Genomic DNA, 21633 nt, shown 5'->3' on the forward strand with positions numbered 1-21633 from the left:
CTAAATAGTTTAGTGTGCTTTATGTCTACTCCTTCAAACTCAAGCCTCCGCCGCCTTGTCGAACGCGATAAATGCAGCTCTTCTCTACCGTCGCTATCGAATACGCCCACTATTGGGGATACTGCGAGCGAGGCTCAGCCCGACGGGTCCCAGCCCGACGAGCCCGTGGCAATACATGCGGACTTACCTGACGACGACAACTATTACGTTGGGCTTGATTTTAAGCGCGTGCCGTACCTCGAGCGACGCCAAGCAGAGCGCAGTCGCGGTGCAGTAAGGAGCTGGATCTACCGCCACGGCTGGGGCGTATGGCACCGCAAGCACAAGAAGAACTACTGGCTTTGCCAGATCTGCCACAAGCAACGGCGTCAGCAAGAGGCCTACTACGAGGCTGATAGCACTACGAACGCCGGTCGACACCTCTCAAGCAACAGGCCTGGGCACTCACTTGGACCTAACGGACCTATACTAATTGCTAGCCGGGAGGGCAACATTATGGGCGCGCTCGCAAAATCACAAGTCCACATAATGAGGTCTAGAGGTGTAGAGGTCTCTCAGGAGGTTGCTAATGAGATAGCGGCAAGCTTTTCATCCTCTCGGTTTCAAGACGCGCTAAAGGACTGGATAATTGCTGACAACCAGAGCCTACGCGTAATAGAGACGCCGCAGTTTCGAAATATGATCGCGGCCGCAAGTCCCCTGGCAGAAGCCCTCCTTTGGCGTAGCCACCAGACGCTCCGCGATCATATTATTGCTGAGTACAACGCGTACGTACCAGCCGTTGCCGCCTACCTTCGCGAAGCCCGGTCGCTCATACACGTTTCCTTTGACAACTGGACCTCAACTGGCGGACAGTACGCTTTCACCGGCCTCTGCGTACACTACCTTAACAGCGAGGGCAAGCTAGTTGACCACCTGCTCGGGTTGCCTGAGCTCCACGGGGCGCACACTGGCAACAATATCGCCTCAGTAGCGGCGACAATACTGCGGCTATTTGGTGTTGACGACACAAGCGTTGGATACTTTGTGCTTGACAACGCAAGCAACAACGATACTGCGGTTGAGTCTTTAGCAGAGGAGTTCAACTTTACTGCGAGCGAGCGGCGGCTGCGCTGCTGCTGCCACATCCTCAACCTAGGCGCGCAATTAGTAATTTGGGGTAAGGATCGTAGCGCGTACGAGAACGACGCCGCTCACCTTGACGACGAGGAGAAGTACAGGGATGAGTGGCGCAAGTACGGCCCTATTGGCGTCCTTTTTGACGTAATTGCATCCATCTGCACGCCGCAAACTCGACAGCTATTAGAGCGCCTCCAGCGTGACGAGGCAGAGGCGATAGGCGTTACAGCTAACATCCGGCAACTTGTCAAGCCTGTTAAGACGCGCTAGAATAGCTATTTCAACACTTTTGTGCGCGCAGCTGAGCTACATGGTCCTATCGACAGCTATATTGAGATCAAACTCAAGGAGCACAGCGCCGCAACAGCACCATCACGACGCCGGAAGAACCGCGAGCAGCTGCCTGCTGCGCAGCCGCGACTATATGTACGCGAGGGCGGACTAAGCGGCAAGGACTGGGCCACGATTACAGAGTATATCCAACTCCTCGAGCCATTCGCCGAAGCTACACAGCTGCTTGAAGGCCGCGGCCGACATGGCCGCCACGGCGCTATATGGGAGGTTCTAGTAACGTTTGAATGGCTTCTTGACCAGCTTGAGGCTCTTAAAGACCGCCTTAAGGACATTAATTACGAAGATCCTGACGCGCCTGAAGACCATCTTGTTACGCACGTTAACCTTGCGCATAGTAAGCTTGCTGAGTACTACGAAAAATTCGATAACGCGCCTGTTTACTAAGCCGCTACAGTCCTCCACCCGCACTACAAGAACCACCTTGCGGCGCTCTGGAAGGTGCCTAACACCCATGTCACCGCCCGCGACGGCGTCCACTATCGCGATGGCTGGCTTGATAATAACCATCGGGCGTTCTTGCGAATGTGGCAGGAGCGGAGCAACGCTGCGGTTGACGTAGCCGACGCAGTAACGCCGCCGCAAAAGAAGCCCCGGCTAGGGTTGTCAGCGTCGCGATCAGCCTTTCTGCAGTCGTCGATTGAGACTAATCTGCGGCAGGTAGAAGCAAGTCTGAAGGAGGATGAATACGAGATTTGGAGGCGGCAACCGGCGTTAGCTGAAGAGGATCGGCTGTCGCTTAACCCGCTGCTCTACTGGGAGTCAGTTCTGGGCAATTTCCAGTACTCTCTAAATTTGCCATTAACATACTCACAATACCAGCGGCAGCAGCAGACTGCGAGCGGACATTTAGCGAGCTTGGCGACATGTTAGGCACGCGGAGACTCCATATGAAGCCAGAGCTTGTCGCAGCTTTACAGAGTTTAAAGAGCTGGAAGAGTCTTGGTATACAGCCTGCAGCCACCTCTACTTATGGGCCAGCACATGTACTATCAGAGGAAGAAATTTCAAAAATACAAGAGCAGCTGTCTCAGTTTGACATTAGCTAATTTAGTTCAGTTAGTTTTAATTTACCCAGAAGGTCTTGGCAGTCAGTTCAGTCAGTCCACAGTAGCAGCAACGTCAGTTCAGTTCAGTCAGTTTCAATTTACCTAGAAAGTCTTGGCAGTCAGTTCAGTCCAGTTCAATGACCTTCAAACATCAGTTCAGTCAGTCCGGAGACCTCCGGACTGACTGAACTGACTGATAGCAAGTCTGGGCGAGAGCTGTTGAAAGATTCAAGTTTGCATTTGGAGAATACGACTACGAAAGGGAGTACTCTCTAGCAAGACGAAACGCTTTTGGGATACGTGACAGACAAGATATAGGTGAGTGAACTTCTGAGACCACCATGATCACAGCTAACAGAAGACCGTAGCAGCATGGCTATAATGGAGACAACACCATCGTATTCGCAATCCATATCGGACCTCGTCGTTCCTCCTCACCTCATTATTCTTGACGTCTCTGGTCGCAAATATCGAACACAGAAAATTACACTCCAAACTTCTGCGTATTTCCAGAACCTTTTGTCTAGATGGGATGACTGCAGTGATAGACAGGAGGATGGCTCCTACTTCATTGATGCTGATACAGACGTGTTCGAGCATGTCTTACAATTTATGCGACGTCCGTCAAAGTTTCCCCTGTTCTGGACGAAAGAGATTAGCTTCGATTACGCTTTTTACAACAAACTTGAAGTGGAAGCAGATTACTTTCTCCTTCACGACTTGCGTGACTGGATAAGGAAGAAACGTCATCTCAATGCTGTCAAAACTGTCATCGAAGTTAAGGTATTATCTGAATACGAACTGAGTGATGGCCGGAACCAGAGCAGATGCGATGCGGACATCGAGGTTCAGAGCTTCTATGGTTCGTACTCAGGGGAGAGGCGGTTTCGGAATTCGTGCGCGATTCACAAAGAGAATGACAACATAAGGGGCTGCAATTCTTGCGAGGAATTCATGCGGACGTTTGGACCATACTATGATGATCCGCCGAAGAGACTCATCGTGGTGACCAAAAGAACAGAGTTTGACGAGACCGTCTGCGTGAATGGGATAGACTCTTGATGGTTAGTGACGCAGTCAAGGGGGCTGATATCATGGAAAACTTGCCTATGTTAAGCTTAGGATCCTAAATCAGAATTAACTTGGCGCTTTTCGGTCACGTCCATTTCGGAAACTACATGTTGAAGATGCTCTTCCGCTTCCTCTGCATGATAATTTCCCCTTGTACCCTATCTATATAGATATGGACACTATTATTTAGATCGATTGGCATGGACCTCAAAGTTTGGCAATTTTGGATACATTTGCTACAGATCAGTTGATGAGTCTAGGAGAAAAACATGTCGTGTGAAATTTTCCTATTGCCCCCGAAGCCAGATTAAAACAGAACCCTTCAGAGACTGCGTGCGATTTATCTTCTCTGTTCCACATCCTTATATAGTCCCCCGCTTTCCATTTAACATGACCCAGAGAACTAGAGCTTTCATTCGACGTAGTCATGCATAATTTGGTGTCTGTGAATGGCTCTGAGTCTTCTTTTTCTAGAAGGTCGACTGAAATCCGCCCAGCCGTTTTATTTCGTGGGTTGTACGCTATGGCTTCTGTACGGTTATTGGTCCATGCGAACACAATAACCCGATCGCCGGAATTCGCCACGATATGCTTGTAATTCCCGCAAAGATATGCATCTCTGACGGAAATTGCGAGAGGAGGATTCAAGATATCGTGGGTGGGCGTCGCAAGTTTCGTTTGCGGTTGAGTGACCACGGTGGGGCGGTCGGGAAATGTGACCATTAACTCGGATAACAAGTCTTCGATTTCCCCGGGTACAGAGCTTGTTTCACGGAGGAATAGCAGTTGCTGTTTCGATGTTATTGGGTGGCACTAGACGTATAATTTGGATAAGTGCAGGACGGCTTACTGCTCGAAGTATACGCATATGCATCTTCGCGCTGGATACGATAGATGTTCGCTCATCAGACATCAGTTTGGAAATCGCCTCATCTGCACTTGACCGGGTCGCCATAGTACGCAGCAGATAAGGACAAAGTATAGACCATACGCAAAACGCTGATATGGGCCAACTTGTGGTCGGGTTAGAGAAGGAAATGGAGGTGCGGGGTAGGATGTTGCCGATTTTATCGTTGCGTATAAGTTGCGACAGCGCTATCTCGGCTTGCATTGGCACGCTGGGACCACGAGCAGTCGTAGGCGTAACGTAAGCTCAGCCCCCCCGCTTCTCGGCCACCCGGGCTTTGGGTCACCTCAACACGATCGCCAGCGACCCCGATATGCCCGGTTGCACCCAGTACCAACATCTAATGCCCGAGATTTTCCCTGTTGTTATGATCGTCTGTAAGCCCAGGGTACCTTGCATGGTCGCGTGGACTATTCAGCGGCCAATCAGCCCACTACTCTATGTATATAAGCTTAGATCACAGACCTCTCGGTGATGAATACGCAGAATACACACAATCTACCTACAGTTATGAGCCCGGCCTAATCCGCTCTTTCTATTATTGAACCGTCCTACCTATCTACTCTACTGTCTTACCTTACTACAAGCGTCACTACCAGCATGTCGAAAAACACTGTTACCTCAGACATTGTCCTCCAAGGCCAAAGCAACTGGGAACTCTGGATCTTTGTTGTCAAGCGCACTGCTGAAGCAGGAGACGTATGGGAGTATATTGATCCTGACCAGATCCATCTTCCACTCCATAAGCCTGAGAGGCCTGTTCGACCAGCACCTACTGTCAATGCTGATGGATCTCCACCAACTCAGCCTACTCAACAGGCTCTCATGCAGTACAATCAGGATCTCAGCAACTACTACAAGGACATCAAAGAATACAGACGCTTGAAAGATAAGTTGGGACAAGTTGAAGCACACATTACTAAGACAATTCAGCAGGATCTACTCTATCACATCAAAGACAAGCCAACGATCTATGAGCAGATAAAGACGCTTCAAGAACTCTACTCTCCAACGACTGCTGATCAAGAATATCGCGTTCAAAAGGCGTACGAAGCAGCCAAAGTCCTACACGCTCGACGATCGAATATCGAAGACTGGTGCAGTGAGTTCATCACAGCCTACAACCGTGCGAAGCAACGATCTACCTGAAGTACATGGCTTCCGAGCACACAAGGATCTCGTACGAGCTGTGAAGCAAGTTGATGCTGCATACGCTGCAAGTGTCTCATTCAACATCTTCAAAGCTGAAGAGACATGGAATTTAAATCGCAACGTGCCTATACCAAACCAGTCGCAGCTGTCTACCATCCTCGCAAACTTCCTACGCTATCATCGAACGACACACTCAAGGAAGACAAACATTCATGGAGGTGTATTTGGAGCTACTTTGAATGGCCAAGAATCTCCATACAAGAAGAAGAGATCAAGAGGTGATGAGACACCATCAAAGCCCTGTCTATGTGGAGACAATCACTTTTGGGGTCAGTGTCCATACATTGACACAGCTCTCAGAACACGAGGATTTGTTGAAGACCCGGAAAAAGCCAAGAAGATTACGACATTTGAGAAATCAGACACAAGAGGCTTACTGAACAAGATTCGGGAAAGAATCGGCGCCACAAGAAGCATAAAAGCAAGGAAGCTGATAAGCGAGTCGAACCTGATTCGATCGATATCGACGCCGGCGATCAGCCTACAGACCGATCCATACACAACGCATATGCAGTCTTTTCGTCCGCATTCAACAATCAGCTAACATTCCGACACTATCCGCTCCTCCACTCATGGACGCTGGATCCTGCCACTGATGTCCACATCTGCAACAACCCTGCTGAATTCCAGTGGAAGGCCCCAGCAGCTGACGACGACATTGTCCTAGCAGGGGGTTCAGAAATGTTGATTGAAGCATGGGGAGAAGTCACAATACCTCTGTTAACACCAATTGGCATCAAGACAACAACGCTGAAACGAGTAGCGCTAATCCCATCTTTCTTCACCAGCCTGGTCTCTCTCTCCGTCTCACGTCATCAGATGTCCACTTTGACTCTGGTCGAAACGTTCTGTACCGCGCAGGAACACCCCAGAAAGAAGTCGCAAAGCTTACTCAATTGGGAGGTCACTGGCTAGTCGTGCATCGCTCTCAGCCTACAGCACTACCCACACAGCATTCAGCCTTTGCAACCAATCAGCGCAGGCCTCAGTACTCAGCCTTGCCACTCAAGCCTCGATTGCTCACAAAGCCACAGCTTCATGTCTTGCTAGGACACGCAGGCAGTGATGCTATCGACCAGCTATCAAGCCACGTCAGAGGCATACTGCCACCTACAGGTTCTGCTCCAGCTACGATCAACTGCGAAGAATGCTTGCAGAACAAGGCACACCAGATTATCTCACGTCGTATTGGACACGAGGTTGGCGCATCTCGTCCTTTCGAAACAGTAGCCATCGACCTCATCCAGCTTGACGTCACTGGCTACAACGGACATCGATACGTTTTCCATGGATTTGACCTATGCACAAAGCTCAACTTTGTGTATACAATCGCAAAACGCGACAAGGCAACGCTGCTCAAAGTCCTTACTCGCCTTGATCGATCTATCAAGCGCGAATTCAATACCACGGTCACATTTATCATCGCTGACGATGAGAAAGGCTATGGACTTACAGACAACTCAGCACGAGCATACTGCAATCAAGAAGGAATCAGACTTCAGATCAGAGCACCGCATACTAAGGAGCAGAATGGATCTGCTGAACGTTCAGGCAAGAGCCTGATCATACGAAGCCGATCTATGAGCGTTACATCAAATCTGCCTCTACCGCTCGCTCCTGAGATATACGTTGCTGCAGCCTATCTACTTAATCGCACACCTACACGAACAATTGGTTGGAAGACTCCGTTTGAAATGGCCTACTCGAAACAGCCTTCAATTGCTCACCTGCGAGTATACGGCTGCCGCGCATACGCACTCCGCCCACAGATACCACGAGGTGACAAACTATCTCCACGCGCACTTATTGGATATCTGGTTGGATACGACTCCTCAAACATCTACCGAGTTTGGCTACCAAATGCAAGGGCAGAGCACATCAAGGAAGGTCATTCGGATACGAGATGTGACATTCAAGGAAGACCTCTTCTATCAGCACCAGGACGAATCTGATCTAATTCTGCAAGGCGAGGAGCTTGAGACAATCACTCACACACTTCAAATGCCACCTATACAAGATCTGGAAGACTCTTCAGAAGACGAGTATAGTACTGCACCAGAACTCGACCAGGTAGTATTCAGCTCACCTCTGGACGATCACTCAAAACCTCACGATCTGTTCAACAGTGATCCTCTCTTGCCAACACCAGACACTACAGTCTCTCCTAATTTAGGTGCTGATTCACCTAATCAAGCCTCATCAGCTACTCTTAGTCGCAGCCCTACACTAGACCTCCAACCTTCTACTCAAACATCAAGGAAGCGGAAGCGAGACAACGCAGTTGACACGAATGATTCAAACGCTGCACGAAACCGCGAGCTAATCGATAGCAACCTACGCGAAACGCATATCCTTCCTGAAGGATCAACACGAGCTCGAAAGCCTTCTCGCAAAGCAGCAGCTTCTTCGTCAACAAATATTGGTCTGCCTTTGTGGCGGCATCCACTACAGCTTCTAAAACGCGATTTCATCACACAGATCTTCCCCCTGAACCTCGATTCTACCAGGATGTGATGAAGCTACCAGCCCAACACAAGCAAGGCTTCATAGCAGCTATGCACCGCGAAATATCTGACGTCAAGCGCAAAGGTACCTACAGGATCATCAACTGGAAGGACTTCAACGCTCAAGACCACGAGGTCCTGCCACTGCTCTGGGTATTCAAATACAAGCTTGACAGTGAAGGATATCTCACCAAGTACAAGGCTCGAATCTGCGTACGAGGCGATCTTCAAACCACGGCTGAGGATACGTACGCTGCCACACTAGCTATCCGGATATTTCGAGCTCTGATGGCCATTGCAGCCTACTTCAACATGGAGGTTCGACAGTACGATGCAGTAAACGCCTTCACGAATGCTCAGCTTGCTGTACCAGTATACTGCCATCCACCAGAAGGCTTCTCTGACCCTGACCATCTCTGGAAACTGCACCGTGCGCTGTATGGCTTGAAAACCTCGCCACTCCTATGGTACAAAGAACTCACAAAGACTCTTAAAGAGCTTGGATTGCAAGAAGTCAAAGATGCACCATGCCTATGGAAGAACGACAAACTGATAGTATTCTTCTACGTTGACGACATTGTCATCCTCGCTAGACCAGCTCACACAGCTGCTCTTAACGACTTTGAACGCAAACTGCTGCGACGCTACGAGATTCGGTCGCTTGGGGAGCTAGCCACCTTCTGCGGTATACAGACGCATCGCTGCAGGTCAACTGGAACAATGTGGCTATCACAAGCAGCATACCTTGACAAGCTCAGTGCTAAGTATCCATCACCAAAGTCATTCAATCGACCTCCAGCCACTCCGCTTCCACTTGACGAACTGCTTCCTTCTGACGAACCAAAGAGCGATTCCAACAAACTCAGATACGCACAACTAGTTGGATCAATTGGCTATGTTGCCACTGCTACTCGACCTGATGTTTCTAAAGCTCACTCAAAATTGGCAGAATTTCTAGTCAATCCAGGTCAGCTTCACATTAACGCTGCTTACCAGACGCTTGCCTATCTATACGCAACAAAGGATCAAGCGCTCTACTACGATGCTTCCATATCCACCGACATCGCTCACATCGTCCATCACGATGAGCCAGACTTCTTTGGTGCAACCGACGCCTCATACGCAGACCACAAGGCCACACGGAAAAGCTCTCAAGGCTATATATTCTTCCTGTTTGGCGGCCCTATTGACTGGAAAGCGACACTTCAACGATGTGTTACCAAGTCTACCACTGAAGCTGAGCTGGTTGCTGCATCATCAGCAGGCACTGAGCTTCTCTGGTGGTGGAGGCTCTTCAAGGACATCGAATTCGATCAGGCAATGAGCAAATACTGTTCTGTGACAACCAGCAGACAATTCGTTTAGTCACTACGGCTACGCCACGCCTCAAGACCTCACTGCGACACGTCGATATACATCATCACTGGCTTCGCCAGGAAGCACAAGCACACAACATCAATCTTTCATACATACAGACCAAAAGCCAGCCAGCAGATGGTCTAACTAAACTGTTGCCTCGTCAGAGACACGAAAATTGGGTATCACTTTTGCATTTCAACACATTTCCTAAATTATGAGCTCTACAATGTACAGTACTCTTCCTGGTTTTCCTACACGGTTTTTACAGGTTTAATGAGGCTGTACTCCTTACGCTCTTTACTTTCATGTTTGTCAGGGATACCACCAACCTCCATACAGAGCGAGAGGCAATTAGATCTCATATGCTTTTGAGGACGCTCATCAGCGAGATCAACCAACACCGCGACGGCGGACGATCCCCACCTGGAACTGCTCCAATCAAGCGGCTACCCACCGCACTCAAACAAGCAGCTCTACCTGAACAGGGTAGGGGGTGGCCTATGATCACATCAGCTTCTACATACGTTCGAACCTGAGGGAGGTGTGTAAGCCCAGGGTACCTTGCATGGTCGCGTGGACTATTCAGCGGCCAATCAGCCCACTACTCTATGTATATAAGCTTAGATCACAGACCTCTCGGTGATCAGAAGAAGAATACACACAATCTACTTACAGTTGTGGTTTCCAGCCAGGCCTGCGCCGTGCGTACCTAGCTTTATACATTACGTTTTCAAACGTTGTAATGCTCATCCTAGGTACAATCTCATCAAAGTCACCATGCGCGATAGCCTGCCAGCTCTCTTTCTCGCGGTTGTTGCGCGATGAGGCCAACACTTGGATAATGCGATCCTTCTGCTCCTGCGTCAACAACGTTGACCTGCCGCGCCCCAGATTGTTTTCATAGAAGATTTCATCCCACAAGAAGACACCTTGCTCCTCTGCCTTCATCTCCACGCGCTTCAGCAGCTCTGATATAGTAGCTTTCCCACGACCTATGGTGTCGGCAAGTTCCCGCTGAGAGCTATAGTCACCCCGCATGCCAGTGAGCGCACCTACTGCAAAAGCGCGCTCAATTGCTGTCAACTCAGTGCGGCCAGTGCGTGGAGGCTTCACAACCTTATTCTCCTTGTATTTGAAAGTTTTGCGACGCGAAATAGGCATATTTATAATGTATGGGTGGTATAATACTATGGTGATGCGTGGTTGAACATGGGATGATGGGGCACGCACAGGCCAAAAAGTGTTCGGTCAAAAAAAACGAGCTTCTTCGTAGAATCATTGATATGTTGGCCTGGCCCACTCACCGGGCGCTATATTGCTTCGTTTTCACTTTAGAGATAGCTACACCTCCTCGATGCGCAAGGCCTTACGCTCTCCGAATGACAATCGGCGCCATCCCGCGCTAGTCCTTACAAGCAATGGTGTCGGCTTCGTGCGTACGGTCGGCCAGGCTTGAGCATCAGATAATCCACTACGGTCCATCTCTCGACGTTCGAATAGATCTCAGTCAATTTCTACACCGAGAAGGCGAACGACGACTGAAAAAGTCAAGTTGTCGAACAGCTTCAGGTCCCGCAACCTGACACCAGGGGCCGAACAGCGCTGTCGAGCCCGTAACACTACCGCCATACACAATGTCACTGGCCCTCTGTATCCGCGACTCCATGTTTGTTACGCAAATTAGTAGCCCCCATCCTCAGTGCAGCACATCGTTCTTCCCTCTCAAGCTCAAGCCTGAACCGCGCCCGTTCCGCAGCAAACCGCGCATGTTCGTCAAGACCCTCACTAGTCCTGGGAGAGTTCCCTCTCATCTCTACCCTGATATGCCTGCGATTCGTAAGGCATGATGAGAGCATAAACTTACATCTATCAGCACACGCTTCCAGCGAACGGTTCACCCCAGCACCCTTAGGCGTCCTCCATTCCCAGATTGCAAAGCTGCCCCAAAACGTCCCATCACTAGTAGATATTCGCTGCCAAGGTTTTTCGCGTAGAGAGAAGATAAGGCAGTCGACAAACCCCATACTGCTCATGCAGATTGCGGCTCCTAGGCGCAGGAACCATACCGGATGCTGTACATATTTGAAGTAGTACATCATACAGTGGTTTGTGAACGGAACGAGCCACATCAGCGTATAAACAAGCGGATATATGAAAATGAGTCGCAGTTGGCGGCGAACAAGCAGGCGTCGACGGTCTACCTGGCCAGTGAACTCCATGGAATTGGTGCATGATATGGAGCTCCGCCGAAGGTCGGGATCGTAAGAAAGGCTATTGCTTGAAGTGTGTTGCGACGTGGAGAAAGGGACCCTTTGAGTGTCCGTCATAGACCGGTCCGACCTGGTTACGTAGCCCGACGGCTTTATCGATATCGAATGACGAGTCGTGTCACTCCGCCCCAGGGACGTAGTCATCTGATCTTCTGGGATTAATTGCGAGTGTGTGATCGGAACTCGCGGTGGACAGTTCGAACTAGGCGTCGCATCCAGTAACAATACTGATGATGGATGGCACTGGCATGATCCAGTACCATGATCAGTAATTAGCGCTGTACATCCGTGCTCCAGTCCCGACTCTACAAGACCGGATGTACTGGCTGCTCTGGCGTGCCTCCTGCCCAGTCACGCGCTCGGTACACCTGTGCCCTAGAAAGCCTGGACGCTACGAGTTATGTCGCGATATCTGCGGAATTCTAAGCCAACAAAAGCATAGATCGCAATTGCCAGTCCAATTATAGCGAGCGTTATCATGTATCGCGGAATCCAAGACAGGGCAAGTCTATACCAAAAGGGTCGAATGGGAAGTGTGCAGAATGCGCCAAGAGATAGATAACCCCAGTCTGAATTAGCGAAAGCGAGTCCAGCCATCAGGCTAGGAATGAGAAGCACTCCAATGTAGACGTAGAGCCGGAATGGATAGATGCCGCCCGAGGTAGTTTGGGCAGAAGGACGAAAGGCTTGAAAAGCACTGTGGACGGCTATGATGAGGACAGCATAGTCTGGAGTGTCAGTAGGGAGCAAAATGTCTAGATGATGCTACTCACCACTTGTATTCTCCCCATACTGCATAAGGAAGCCGCTTGACTGGCAGAAAGAAGACTCGGTTCTGACTGTCCCTTAAGCTATTGAAGTCGCTGAAAAGACGAATTGCCATGTTGCTCGTGTAAGGTCGCCATATATCAGCAGCATTACCAGCCTGCATTGCTTCGTTAGCAGCTGGAAAAAAGGCAGGCTGGGAAGCTGACCGATGGCGAATTTTTTTTTGCTTACGACAGAACCAAAAGAAGGTAGTAAGAGAAGCTGTCATGCTGACACTAGAACACACTAAAGCCGCTATCCGAATCCTGAATGTTCGGTGCAGGTCGCCAGGTTGAATGGATGTGTATTCTGAATCGTTGGACGAATTCACAGCCGAGGGTGAGACGTAAGGAAGCAAAAAAAGAAGCGTGATGAGAAAAAGTTTCGCCATTAGTGAATAAATGCTGATCATTGTCTTGCGATTCACTCATCGACTTGCTGAATATAGTCGTTACGCAAATACTTTTCCAGCGGAAGATTTCGTTCGAAGATTTTGGATAAGGTGCATGAAGGTAGAGAAAAACCACAGCCGCAGACTTTTAAAAGGCCCCTTCTAAGACCTCCGGGGCGGAAACTTGATTGCATTCATATGAGAACAAGCTCGCAAGCAGGTGAGACACATATGGTTCCCACTGAGACGTTAGAACCAGCATATCGTCTAGGTGACTACCCCATTACTGCAATAATTAAATTGTAGGCCCCGACACGTTCTCCACCTCATCGGCCTTGAGAAGCCGATAGTTCGGTGGAAAACTCCGTGTTTCAACGAACAGTATAAACTCCGGTTGAAATGGCGTGATAGCCTTTCTTTCCCACTTCGAACGTAAGCCCGCTCCTCCACTCCTCTCCCTTGGCAATCTGTTCCACGGCGTACTGAATAGTATACAGTGGCTCCCACCCAAGCTCTCGCACTGCCCTTCCGGAATCATACACACGATCCAAACGCGGCAGGAACTTCCACCCTTGCTGGTCAAACGCCTCCTCGATCCCTGGAACACACTCGCGATATACCTTCCCCGCCTCCGAGTCCAGCCTCCGCAACGTTTCGGCATCATTCGGAAACGGCGGCGGTGCGCTGATGATATACTTGCCCCAGCCAATCTCTCTGGCCCGCCTCATAGCAAGGACGGAGGCCGACACAACGTCAGCGATGTCGGTGCGCCGGTAAGCAAGCTCGAGGCACTTTAAATTTTCGTCTCCCAGCGCGGCGCGGCGGTCCTCATCGTCGTCGGCCTCGGGGAAGAAGCGGCTGGTCCGCAGCACCAGGATTGGCAGGCCGGTCTGCAGGTGCGTAAGGCGGCACAAATCCTCAGCGGCGGCCTTGGTGACGCCGTAGATGTTCTTGGGCGCCGGCGTGACACGCTCGTCAATCCAAGCTGCCGGTTTGCCAGGCTTCGGGCTCAGGGCCTGGCCAAAGGCAGATGTAGTCGACACGAAGATGAAGGCATCAATGCGGCCAGGATCCAAGCCCGCGGCCGTCTCAAGCAGAACTAGCGTGCCGGTGATATTGACAGCCACGAAGTCGAACTGGGAGTGCGACTCGACGTGAGGCTTGTGCAGCGTCGCCGCGTGCAGCACGTACCGGATCTTAGGATGGGTCGCGAACAGTGATTCTACAAAGGTGCGGTCTGTGATGGAGCCTATGTGGGTTGTCGTCGCGGAGTCGAGGGTATCGATGCCGATCGGAGTGTACCCATATGAGGGAAGAGAAAGCATGAGCGCGCAGCCAAGATGGCCGGCTGCGCCAGTGACGAGAACATTGGTATCCCCCATTTTTACCCTTGTGTGTTTGTGAGATTGATCTTGATCATGGGAGGACGAAGACTGATAAAGGATCTCTAGCAACGTGACGAGATTCTACAAAGGAAAGTGAGTCATACTTAGTTGGGTTGGTTTGACTATATACTTATTCATTGATTGGTTCCTACTCGGTTTCAGCCGCGTTCTGCGCAGCTATGCCCGGTATGGCAGGCATGGCAGACAGCCGACGCTGTGCGGACACTGATTCGCGCCGCCCCACTTCATTCGTGCGAACAAGAACCATCTGTCCCCAGAGGCCTGCCGAAAACACGACAGACAGCGAGAACTCAATTTTCGGAATTACCATCACAAAAGCATCAAAGCACATCTGCCAGAGGCTGCAACGGTCTCTACAGGCATCACGCGTCCCCCCGCGTAGGTCTGGTACCTGTAGAGCCGCCGTTGCAGCCCTGGCAGGGACGGATCAACAAACTCTGCGAGCAAGCTACTTAGAATGACACGTCCACCAAATGCAGCGGCAGCCATCTAGCCGCGACACGGCAACGCGAGACGCGACGACGGAGCCCAGACACCCCCCGAGCATCATGGTCGCAATACACACACAACAGTCACCGATGGGCTTCCTGGTCAGCCCATCACCAACCGACAATGTCTGCGACGTCCCGCATCGACGAGCTCCCGAGCTGAACAGCATCACCTCTCACGCGAATCTCTTCACAGACACCCCGGCATGCTACCATCGGTGCCAAAACATACTTACTGATCACCAGACAGCCTCGTCCACTGTCGCCCCACGTGTTGAGGGAGTGGTGCCCCTTTGACACAACCCGACAAGGTCTGAAGATGTTCGCGCAAGAGCTCTCATGCTCAGTAGACTCGACGACTCGCACGAGCGGAGCATCGCTTCTGTGGAGCTGCGTCGCGACGAAATGCTGCTGCCGCTGCGCCCGATGGCAGGTTACACCACAACACACAGCCGCATAGGAACCTAGTGGACGGCATCACAACACTTGAAGAACATCGGAGATTGGGGAACACATTCCAGGCCCTGGGGGTATCGGGGCAAGCTAGCACACACGACAGCTGAACGCTAGGGGGAGACTGAAGGTATTGCGGTCGCAAAGCATGAGGCAACCGTGCCTCTACGAGCCTTGAAACAACGCTACACACATGAGGCTTCGAATACGGCATTTACACAGGAAGAAAGGTCGAGGAACACAAACACAGGCAAACACGTCACTTCTAGAGACGAGATGTACATAGTCGTAGATAGAAGCCAGATACGGCAGGCCTCTGGTTTGGTTTGGTTTGGTTTCATTCCTACTAGGTTTCAGCCGCGTACTGCTGGTTGGCAGGTTGGTTGGTGGATTCCTACACGGTTTCAGCCGCGAAGTCCGCAGCTATGCCCGGTTGACAGGCGTGGCAGACAGCGGACGCGGTGCGGACGTTGATCCGCGCCGCCCCACTTCATCCCTCGAAGAGGACCAGCTGTCTCCGAAAACCTGCCGTTTACCCTCAACCACTATCTACATATGCTTTGCCCGGCCATCTAGATAACGGTTCCACTGACTGTATACTGTGGTTCTAGGCTCTTAGAGGCGTTTTGCCTCGTCTGTCGCGTCCGCTGTACCTACAGTCTCCCCCCAGCGCTCGGCATCGTCTACGTATCTCTGATCCCCACTTGCCCAAGGATCTGCGTCTGTTCCATATACTCGATGGCTTTGGTGGCTAGCTGTGGCGTGCTCAGGATGGTCCTGAGGCTGTGTCGTCCGGATAAGTTGGCGAAGATGCGGTTTCGGAGGTCCCTGTACTTGCTGCAGCGGAGGAGGACGTGAGCGACGGTCTGTCGTCTCTCTCCACAGCTGCAGCGGAGGGTAGTGACGGTCGGGACGTGTCGTTTGAAGAGAAAGTCGTTGAGGCCGATTATCTCAGTCCGCAGCTGCACCAGCAGCGCGCTCTCTCTCTTTTGCTGAGCCTTTCGTGGAGCTGCAGCACTTTCTTGGTGGGCGTCGGCGTGTGCCTGTATGTCGTGCGTCCTTTCTTGTCTTCGTCGTCAGATTCACCCTCTATGACCACCAATGTCTCTTGGGTTGCTATCCTGGACGAAGCCAGTGTTTCAGTTCCACTCCACGGCGGTTGGTGCTTCCTTCCGAAAGATGCCTGTTGCAGCCAAGTACTTCTGCACAGAGGTCTGTGATCCTGGTAGTTTTTGCTAGCCATTTGCGCTTCGATAACAATCTGCACATCCTGAGAAGGCAGAGTATCTGGCCCAAGATCAATCTCCCCCCGCGCTACCGGAGCCTAGGGGTTTTGGCGAACCCGCGTGGTTCGTATGCATCTGCAACGATGCAACTCATTGTCGGATAAATGAACCAAGCACCTGCTATCAGGTCTAGTGGTGTATTCGGTATTGAAAACCCTGTCAATATTCTCAATATTTCCTCAATATTGAAGATATTGAGAATATTGACAGGGGTTTTCAAAACCGAATACACCACTGGTCAGCAGGACTGCCAACAGATTCTCCAACGGCATCGTGCTACGGACTAGGATTCCTGGAGACGTATGCAAAACTGCAGGATATTAAATCCCCTGTATGGTATGACTTGCGAAATGATAGTTCGAATAGCAAATGTCTACCCAAACCACACCCATGTAGCCTAAGCGAGAGAGTGGACAACATCATTGCAGAAGTCATCGGTTTGGCGGATGGGTTTGACTTGAGGGATTTTGAGCGTGCTTCATCTAGTAATCATACAGCTCTTGATACAACTATTTCATTTCGGCGCGTGCCTTACACATGCCTCTAATCGTAGGCACACGCTGACAGCGGCTTCGAAGCGTTGTTCGTGGAGTACCGTATGGCGAGGCAGCTTGACGTTGGCTTGTGACGCATTTCGTTCAAAGCGCACGAGATGCTAGAAGGACTCTGTCTTCGCGATGGGGCTGCGGAGGACGTCGTTTTCGTGGCATTGTCGTTGTTGTGTCGAGCGTCGCTTTGACTTTGGTGGGGTGAGCCGAGGACTGGTGAAACACGTTACTTTTGAGCTTAGACATATACTCGTACATACGCAGAACGATACGCTCATACAAGAGACCCAATACTAATATCACACCTTGCTTACAGAGCCCCACACTCGTTCGGTCACGACATGCGAGTTTGCCAGCTTCTGAATGCTTAGAGGTAGTTCAGCCAGTATATCACTCACGTCTAACTATTCCCGCAGGCGTGCGACAAACTCACGCAAGCTATTTAGACGACTAAAGACTCTCTCGGACAAAGAGCATGGAAAGACGTTACTGTCGAGGGCAAATCATGGTCTGACCATACGAAAATCCTGCAGTTGTACATAAAGACTCTTCAAATACAGGCCGCTATGACAAAAATCGAGACGCCCTTGCTGCAATACAAGGAACAGGTGCCACTACATAACGCATTGCCCCCACCGTACAACCACAGTCCGCAACAAGCAAGCGATAGACAGATCGATTACCGCATTAGGCGTAAAAAGACCACTGTCTGGCTCGTGCCATGCCCAATACGGTAATCAATCTGTCTATCGCTTGCTTGTTGCGGACTGTGCGTACAACGAATGACAAGAACCACTATTTCGACCCAATACCATATCTTCCATCGGCACGTCATACGGGCATTGCATCTTGCCGCGCCAGCGCTTTTGACGAAGATATTACTTGCAACTCGGCAGGATTTGTAGATGCGGAGGAATGCTGCGGAACGGTTATATGAAGCTCTAGATATAGCTAGACTTTGCTTTACTCTACGATTGACTCGCAAGATTATACAGCAGTTTTTGCAGTGATGACACGAGACGCAAGCAAGACATTTAGAGCTCTGTCAGGAACATCTTGTTGTCGAGCCTGCTGTTTGAGCACCTTATCAAGAACCGGTTCGCTATCACCAAAATTCCAAACTACGAAACAGGAAGCCTGTGTGTCTATCAACCGAGTAACTTACTTGGTTGACATCAGGGCTCTAATCAACTGTAGACCCTCTGGACTGACCGGTTCAACCGGTTGCTTCGACGTAAGCAGCTCGTCTTGAGGTGATTAGCCAGCAGAGTTGTCAACAATCAAGTCAATCAAATATGAAGCTCGTATTTGGCTTGTTTGGAGTTTTCTTGGTGTTGTACTTGACTTGATTGACTTGGTGGCCGAAACGGGCATATTTAATTCGTTATTTGACAAATACTTGCAGTTTCAATTACCCGATTGGGCAGGTATAGTCAGACTCCGCAACAATCAATTAAGTGGGTCCTAAAAGGTTCAGATTGACTTGATTGATTACCTCTTGAGGCCTAGTCATTTCCTATACAAGTTTAACTCCTACCTAGATAGGTAAGTGGGTCTCTGACAGAGTCCAGATTGAATTGATTGTTGCGGACTGTGGGTATAGTGAGATCTTAGACGGGTAATTGTATTAGAGTTGGAGCAGAAAAGAGGCATATAATAGCGTCCGTAGGCGTGTTTCGAAATTGCAGCCGTCCTAATATACCCATATATCGAGTTGTATACCAATCGTGGTCCCAAAAAAAAACTCTAGTCGCCATCTAGTATACTATAGAGGTTGCGTAACGCGGTTTCGTATTAGTAAAGGATCACCCAGAGGTGCTGGGTGTACAGGAGCGGCGAAACTCTCATATACAACTCACCGTCTAGCAGGAGCGAGCAACTACACCAAGCTGGTGTTTCGTGATAGGGATAAGTAGCTTAATTAAGTATATATACAGCCGTAATCGCGTGATCAGGTTATGGTGCCCTTCGTGAGGAGTCCACGCTGTTTTGACGGGCACGTGTTAGCGTTAATATGCGTAAGAGCGCGTCGTTTTACACTAGGACGCGCGATAACAGCGATACTAATACATAAAAGAGATAGGTTGCGAGTTATCAACGTGTTGTTGTAGTTGAAGAGATCGGACGGCAAGCGAACTGACCGAGAAACGAGGTTCTGATTGATTACTAACTGCACTACAACACCAAAAAACTATCACGAGATCGCTGGCCCAGCTAACTCAACGGCCTCACGCAAAACTCCAAATAAACTGCAATCAAGTCAATCAATACGGCTATAAAACTTGACTTGTTCGCAGTTACAAGAACGCCGTATTTGACTTGATTGATTTGAGTCTTGGCGCCGACGACGATCTATATTTGCAAATATATTTGATTGTTGCCAACTCTGTTAGCCAGTGTCGCGCAACGGTGCTGAAGTTTCTAACTAGTTTAGTCTAGCCCACTGTAGTGCTCTAGCGCTCTGGTGTCAAGCAAGTAACTTACTTGGTTGATGGACAAACTGGAAACGGGAAGAAGAAGTATCATGAGATCGGAGAGGAGCATCGCCGTCTTCTAGGTAGTGCTCCTCGCTTTTCACAAAGTTCCGCTCAGCAGCGTCCGAACGCAGACTCTGCAAGAGCAGTCGCCTCAGATCGGATTGGTTCAAAAGAAGTTCGTCCCATTCCTCCACGGTTCCTTTAACGCGATCTTGTCTCCCGAAATTTGTAGCAGTCAAACCCACATACAGCTCTCGAAGCTTCGAGGCTTTGGCGCTGTTGTCGCACGCGAACTGCACATCGTGCGTCGAGATGGACCTGTTGAAGATCTTGGTTGTATGTTGTTCATAGAGACGCCTCATAGCATGGTTCTTGAAGTCGGTGCATAATAGCTTATCGCCAAGGACCCAGCATTCGGCGTCGATACTAACGCTACCGGTTCTAGTGGGAGAGGATGACGACAGTGGTTCGATGGTGTAATCTCCGTAGTACAGCCATTCAACGAAAAGCGCAAAGACAGTGGGTTTGTCGTCCGGGAGCTCGATTAGGTTATTGCGACGTTCCTTGAAGTCCCGATTAGAAGCAGCCGCAAGGAAAGGTGAGTGGTGCGAGATCAAGCGCTTGGGTAAGAACCAGTTGACGGAAAGGTCGGCAGAACCGTGTACAGGAGTTGCTGTGCCGACGTGGATTTCAATCGTGGGGCCGGTAAGACTGCGCATATCAATCTTGAGACCTGTAGATAGGGCTGTTGGGGTACATACAGGGCAAGATGGCTGCTATGCTTCTTGTCATCGGTTCGTCGCAATCTTTGTAAGGGTTGAGTGGAGAGCATTGCTAAACCATCTCTCTGCCTGGCAGATGGCGCATGTCCCCGTTCGTAATCTGCCAACCTGAGTTCTTCAAGGCTGAATTTAGCACACTCTTCCTGGGCAGAGATAGCTTGATATTGGTCCATTCCGGAATCATGGGATGAAAGCTCTGTGTAGGGGGCTAGTTGCACTGCGGCCGTGCCGTTGTTTACCAGTGATGAACCTTCCAGCAGTGATTAGCTGAGAGTCCTCTGATTACCCAGTCGGCACAATGGATAAGACCAGTGAGGCTCAAGCGGGCGCATACCAGGCGGATCCGAGAAACTATGCGGACGCGTCAGCGATTGCTCATGGAGGATGCATCATAAAAGTCGCATGCACCTCATTCTGTACACAGATGTGCCCTGCGTTCAGAGTTTTGCGCAGTTGACCGCTGGTAACGCTGTTGCAAATACAGTGTTATATGACACTGCGAGCCGTTTGACCCAAGGATAAAATCGACGAGGTAACAAAGCACGGTGAGTGAAGATGTAGACATGCAGAGAGGTTCGCGTCAGTGACATGCTACTTGGCGATCCGTGCGTCGATGAGCGGTGGCGTGCTTTTCGGGTCTACCCCAGCCAGTCCAGGTCCTGCTCGGTGCTATTTGCCAACAGTATCTCCGTCCAACCCGACTATGATCAAAGGTTTCTCTGCACCCTCGCCTGTAAAACCGCGGCATGGTTGCCGTTCACCCCCTTAATTATTCCTGCCGAAGGCGCATTCTTGCCTGGCTATGATGGCTCATTGGTCTCGCGACTGACAAAGCGATCGTTGGTGTCATTACCTCCTACGTGGAGCTTGGGGAAGCCTGGCTGTTTGGGCGATGCGGTTGGCCCCAGCTTGCCCTCAAACCTCCCGCTGGCTTACCGCAACCTCATCCACTTTCGTCTCGGCCTCGCTGTCGCACTTTGCCTGCGGCCCTCACCTTCTCGTCTCCGCCCTCATCATCACCTTGCGTCCGCGCTCCGCCTGCAACGCCCTGCGCTCGCTCGTCCCGCCCCGCGCTTGTCCACCCCGCACTCGTCCCACCCCGCGCTCGTCTCCGATATCAGAGCTCCGTCAGACTCCTCTCGTCATCTCGTCA

General features: G+C 50.5%; 4 protein-coding genes across 4 annotated transcripts; all 4 read right to left on the bottom strand.

Moving 5' to 3' along the window:
• Positions 1–4111: 4111 nt before the first annotated feature.
• Positions 4112–4545, bottom strand: ALTATR162_LOCUS4994 (uncharacterized protein; the record flags this gene model as incomplete). The annotated part of the gene is made up of 3 exons (XM_043312610.1): positions 4112–4120; positions 4176–4379; positions 4441–4545. 3 exons carry the CDS (start codon positions 4543–4545, stop codon positions 4112–4114), a joined length of 318 nt encoding a protein of 105 aa, XP_043168545.1.
• Positions 4546–10241: 5696 nt separating this feature from the next.
• ALTATR162_LOCUS4995 (uncharacterized protein) lies at positions 10242–10733 on the bottom strand (the record flags this gene model as incomplete). The annotated part of the gene is made up of 1 exon (XM_043312611.1): positions 10242–10733. The coding sequence occupies one exon, from the start codon at positions 10731–10733 to the stop codon at positions 10242–10244; it is 492 nt and encodes a 163-aa protein (XP_043168546.1).
• Positions 10734–13411: 2678 nt separating this feature from the next.
• On the bottom strand, positions 13412–14422 carry ALTATR162_LOCUS4996 (uncharacterized protein; the record flags this gene model as incomplete). Its single annotated transcript, XM_043312612.1, has 1 exon — positions 13412–14422. One exon carries the CDS (start codon positions 14420–14422, stop codon positions 13412–13414), a length of 1011 nt encoding a protein of 336 aa, XP_043168547.1.
• Positions 14423–19610: 5188 nt separating this feature from the next.
• On the bottom strand, positions 19611–20893 carry ALTATR162_LOCUS4997 (uncharacterized protein; the record flags this gene model as incomplete). Its single annotated transcript, XM_043312613.1, has 5 exons — positions 19611–19642; positions 19706–20409; positions 20460–20730; positions 20815–20831; positions 20889–20893. 5 exons carry the CDS (start codon positions 20891–20893, stop codon positions 19611–19613), a joined length of 1029 nt encoding a protein of 342 aa, XP_043168548.1.
• Between the last annotated feature and the right edge of the window lie 740 nt (positions 20894–21633).

The sequence above is a fragment of the Alternaria atra genome, assembly GCF_907166805.1.
Source record: "Alternaria atra isolate CS162 genome assembly, contig: 24, whole genome shotgun sequence".
NCBI lineage: Eukaryota > Fungi > Ascomycota > Dothideomycetes > Pleosporales > Pleosporaceae > Alternaria > Alternaria atra.